Source organism: Anastrepha ludens, chromosome 3, assembly GCF_028408465.1.
Source record: "Anastrepha ludens isolate Willacy chromosome 3, idAnaLude1.1, whole genome shotgun sequence".
Lineage (NCBI taxonomy): Eukaryota > Metazoa > Arthropoda > Insecta > Diptera > Tephritidae > Anastrepha > Anastrepha ludens.
In genome coordinates this window covers 47653097-47657694 of record NC_071499.1, presented here as the reverse complement: position 1 = coordinate 47657694, position 4598 = coordinate 47653097, and the positions used below count along the sequence as shown (strand labels likewise).

The 4598-nt window shown below is 43.2% G+C and overlaps 1 protein-coding gene across 1 annotated transcript; it reads right to left on the bottom strand.

The window, feature by feature from the left end:
- Positions 1 to 1267: 1267 nt before the first annotated feature.
- LOC128856417 (uncharacterized) lies at positions 1268 to 4356 on the bottom strand. Its single transcript, XM_054091717.1, has 2 exons — positions 1589 to 4356; positions 1268 to 1531 (listed from the first exon to the last, which is right to left on the bottom strand). Exon 1 carries the CDS (start codon positions 4277 to 4279, stop codon positions 1814 to 1816), a length of 2466 nt encoding a protein of 821 aa, XP_053947692.1. The 5' UTR covers positions 4280 to 4356; the 3' UTR covers positions 1268 to 1531; positions 1589 to 1813.
- Between the last annotated feature and the right edge of the window lie 242 nt (positions 4357 to 4598).

The window sequence follows — 4598 nt, the reverse complement described above, 5'->3', positions numbered from 1 at the left end:
TCGACAGAACCGGTTTCAGTTGTTCCTATCTCAGACAACGGTGTCCCCTTGACCGTTGTTAAAGGGAAACTGAACAATTTCTTTCTTAAAAAAGCGTAAAACAGATGGAGGTCTGTCTCATCGTGTGCTATCTCAAAAATACTATTGCCTCAATACGACAGAAACAGGACGCTTGAGGTGATGGGAATCCCCCACCATTCAGTCTCCAAACTCATTGTTTACTGGTCACTGAGTGATCGGAACTCATGCGGAGAAGCTTGGACTTCCGTACAACCGCTACTGCAGAAGCTGTGGAGATCCGGCAGAGAAAGAGAATGTTGAACACTTTCTTTGCAAATGTCCGACTCTGATGGCTAGGCGCTTGAAATTGCTTAGCGTGCCCTTTGGGGATAGCCTGAGGAAATTCTGCAGCCTAGATCCCTTTTCTCTCCTCTACTACATCAACAGCACTAAATGGCTGTTGTCGGTTTCTCTTCCATAATTTTTTCGCCGATAGTGGTACACATTATAGTATCCAAACGGCACGTATTCGGGGTACTCTTGCCATCTGACCTACCTACCTACCTTTGGTAATATTTATAGGCAAATGTCAGTGTTGAAATTAAGAAACTTATTGAACAGTGAAAAAGAATTTAACAGATAAAATAGTGTCTAAATTCGGGCATAATCGAGCTTTCTAAAACCAGGGTATTGCTGCTTTATCAAGAAATGAGTTTTATTTTTTATTTTTGGCAACAAAAAAAAAATCACGAATTAATGACGAAGTCTTCCATTTTTGCTGTTGCTTATAATAATTACGGTCACCGTGTTTTAAACACTAATTAAAAAAAAAGAAAGTTTTCAATAATTACTTCCATATTTCTGAGTCAGTGATCATAACTTTGAGATCACTTACTAAGGAATTCGCGTTATAATATTCGCCCAACCAACTTCAAGGCTTTGAGTCTATAGTACAAGGTGGCGCAAAATTAATCATCCCAATGTAATATTTATAATTTTTGCATATAGAGTCGATGACACTCATATTTGGCACTTTTAAGCTAAATAGAGAAGCAGTGGAGCGCTTAGAAGTCAAAATAAGGCTTTCCATCACTCAATATGATTTATTTATTTTACTTAGTAAAGAAGTTATTCAAAAACTGAATTGGAAGATTAATTTTGCGCCACTCGTACTGCTCGAGGTAACGCAAATATTGCAAAGGACTTGCTAGCATGTGCTTTATATGGGATAAAATTCTCAAAAATCAACGCATTTTTTGAGCGGCTTCAAATTTATATTTCCATCAACATCATCATCATGGCAATTAACGCTCGGGGTGAGCCAGTGCTTGCTTTACAATATCGCTCCATACGCCTCGATTCACTGCTTCACTCCTTCTAGCATTTATACAGAGGAAGATGTTCTTGGATATCATCAACCTTGAGGGGTCTTCCGCGTTTTCTCCTGCCCTTCACATAAGAGGTGTTGTGCCGGCAATTGGCGGCCCGCAAATTAAACAATATTCAAGTCCTTGTAGTTGTAGGCTGAAATCTTTATTCTTCCAATTAGTTCAAATTTAATAATAAAATGTACAATATAAAAACTTACATTTTGTTCGCTTGCGGCGCCTGTGCTCGCACAATGTAGAAATCAAAAAGAATGAGTTTGACATTTGTATGAGAGAATGAGAAAATGGCAAACAGATGAGTGCGATGGGTTGCCATCGCACTTTTCGCAACAAGCGTGAATGTAAAAGATTATTAAATTAATCGATAATCGCAACATACCCCCTCTCGTAAATTTCCTACGAATTCTAGTATGAAATTTACCAATTCAATTGTGACTAGTAACATCGAGTTTTGCTAATTTAATTACGGGTCGGGTGCACAGACCGTTTGCTACTTTCACCACAGCGCTACGAGCCTCTCCGTCCTTTCCACGGTGGAGATCTATAACTATTCCTTTCGGCCACGAGTTCCTTTTCGCATTGTTGTCAACGATGACCACGACGTCGTTTATTTCGATAGGTCGAATCGGTGGGTGGAACCACTTAGAACGTCTAGTAAGGCACGGAAGATATTCTTGGATCCAACGCTTCCAGAATTGGTTAGCTAGCTGGTTTGAAATTCGAAAACATCGACGGAGAGCTGGCCCACTGTCGTCATCACAACCTGATTCGCGAATTCCGCTTGAGTTTCCTAACAAAAAGTGATTGGGCGTAAGTGCGTCGTCGTCTGCAGTCTCCAAGGGCACATATGTCAGAGGTCTTGAATTAAGAATATTTTCAATGTCCGCTAAAGTGGCCCTTAGAACTTCTTCACGTAGTATTGCTTCGTGCGTAATATCCATTAAAATTGATTTTGTTGACTGTATCATTCGCTCCCATGCCCCACCCATGTGAGGAGCCGAGGGCGGAATGAAGGACCACTCGATTTGGGGATGTCTTCTCTCTAGGTCATCGGATGACACCCTTTCTATCTCTCTGATAAGTGCTCGGCTGGCACCACGAAAATTTGTGCCGTTGTCTGACACAATGCGCTTCGGGACTCCTCTGCGGCACACGAACAATTTCAACATTAGCAGGAATGTCTCCGTCGACAACGACGCCGCGATCTCGATGTGAACGGCACGACTCGTCAGGCACGTAAATAACACGCCCCAACGTTTTTCACGCCGCCGGCCAACAGCTACGTCGATAGGACCAAAATAGTCCACTCCTGTAAACGTGAATGGCCTTGTAAATGGTGACAGTCGTTCTACAGGTAGACTTCCCATTTGAGGTGGTTGCGGCTTAGCTTTACGATTGCGACACATTTGGCATCTTTTGGCGCACTCTTTTACCATCGATCGTAAAGCACCCACGCAGTATCGCTGGCGCATCTCATTGACAATAATCTCATTATGATGGTGGTGAAATTTTCTATGGTAAAAATCAATTATCAAACGCGTTACTGTATGATTTTTCGGCAGTATTACAGGTCGCTTCACATCGACTGCTACTCCTTCTAAGAAGTCGATTCGACCTTTCACGCGAAGAATCCCAACCTCGTCCAGATACGGCGACCATTTATATATAGCAGACTGCCGTTGAATATTTTGACCGTGTTGTAGGCTTTTGACTTCTTCGCTAAACGCATTTTCCTGGCTTACGGAAATAAGAATTTGCTCTGCTGCTTCAATATCACGCAAGTCGAAAAGTTTTAGTAGCGAACGTGGCGTAAACTTCAAGATCCGGCGCAGGAAACGCAAAACAATTTGTTGTGTGGAAAGCAGTCTCTCCCATGTGCTAAACCTTCGTACGTCTGGAGAGATTACTGACAGGGTAGGCGACAATGGTGTACTTGCACTTATGTGATGCAGCTCTGATGTAGCGCCTACTAGCTCCCCTACAGGCCAACTAGATTCGGGCTGGGCTAAGAACTTTGGCCCTCGAAACCAGCGTGCATTGTCGTCAAAATTGCGAACGTCGGACCATTTTGTGCCCTCATCAGCGATGTTTTCAGAAGATGGCAACCACCTCCACTCTTTAGCGCTGGAACCCTCAAGAATTTCGCCGACACGTAACGCAACAAATTGATGGAACTTTCTTGCATCTGAACGCACCCAGCATATCACGTTTTTCGAATCTGTCCAAAAAATTCTACGGCTTACCTGAACAGAAAGTTGCTTGCCTATAAAAATTGCCAACCGCAGACCCAGAACTGCTGCCATTAACTCCAACCTCGGTATTGAAATGGGCTTCAATGGTGTGACCCTTGTCTTCGAAGCCAGCAATGAACAGTTCACCGCGTTACCAACTTCAGCACGCAAATACGCCACAGCAGCATAAGCGTTGATACTTGCATCCACGAAAATGTGCAACTGGTTACTCTGGCTACAGCTGGAAAGTAAGTAGCACCGAGGAATTTTGACGTTGTTTATCGAAGAAATTCTTTTCAACCAGTTCCACCAGTTACTGCGATCATCCTCTCTGATAGGCTCGTCCCAATTAACGCCTGAACGCCAAATGTCCTGTAGGATGATTTTTGCTTGTATGATGACATACCCGAGCAGTCCAAGGGGATCGAATATTTTCATGATTGTACGCAAAACTTGTCGCTTCGATGGAAATGTGTGCTCATCAAAAACTTCTTTAGGAAACTTTTCCACAAAGGTAAGCTCATCCGACGCTGGTAACCACCACATTCCAAGCACCTTTTCGATAGTAGCTTCAGGCTCCTCAAAACATCTGGATAGCAGCGTGCTGTTAGCAGAGAGTGCAGTCAAAGTTTTCTTGGAATTGGATACCCAGTTTCGCATCTCGAAACCTCCTTCGTTATGGATCCAGCGAACAACAGTAGCCAAACGCGATAACTCTTCCTCATTGTCTGCACTCTGAAGCCAATCATCGTCGAAAGTGTTATTTATAATGGCTTGTACTGCTTCGGGATAACTTTCGGAAAAACGTTGTGCATTTTGGTTTTTTACGTAGTTCGCTAGCGAAGGAGAACACGAAGCGCCGAAAGTCAACACACACATGACATATACATCTGGTTGTCGATTAGACTCACCGTCGCGCCATAAAAACTTCTGCGCCACTTGGTCCTCTTTGGTTACCTTAATTTGGTGAAACATCTCG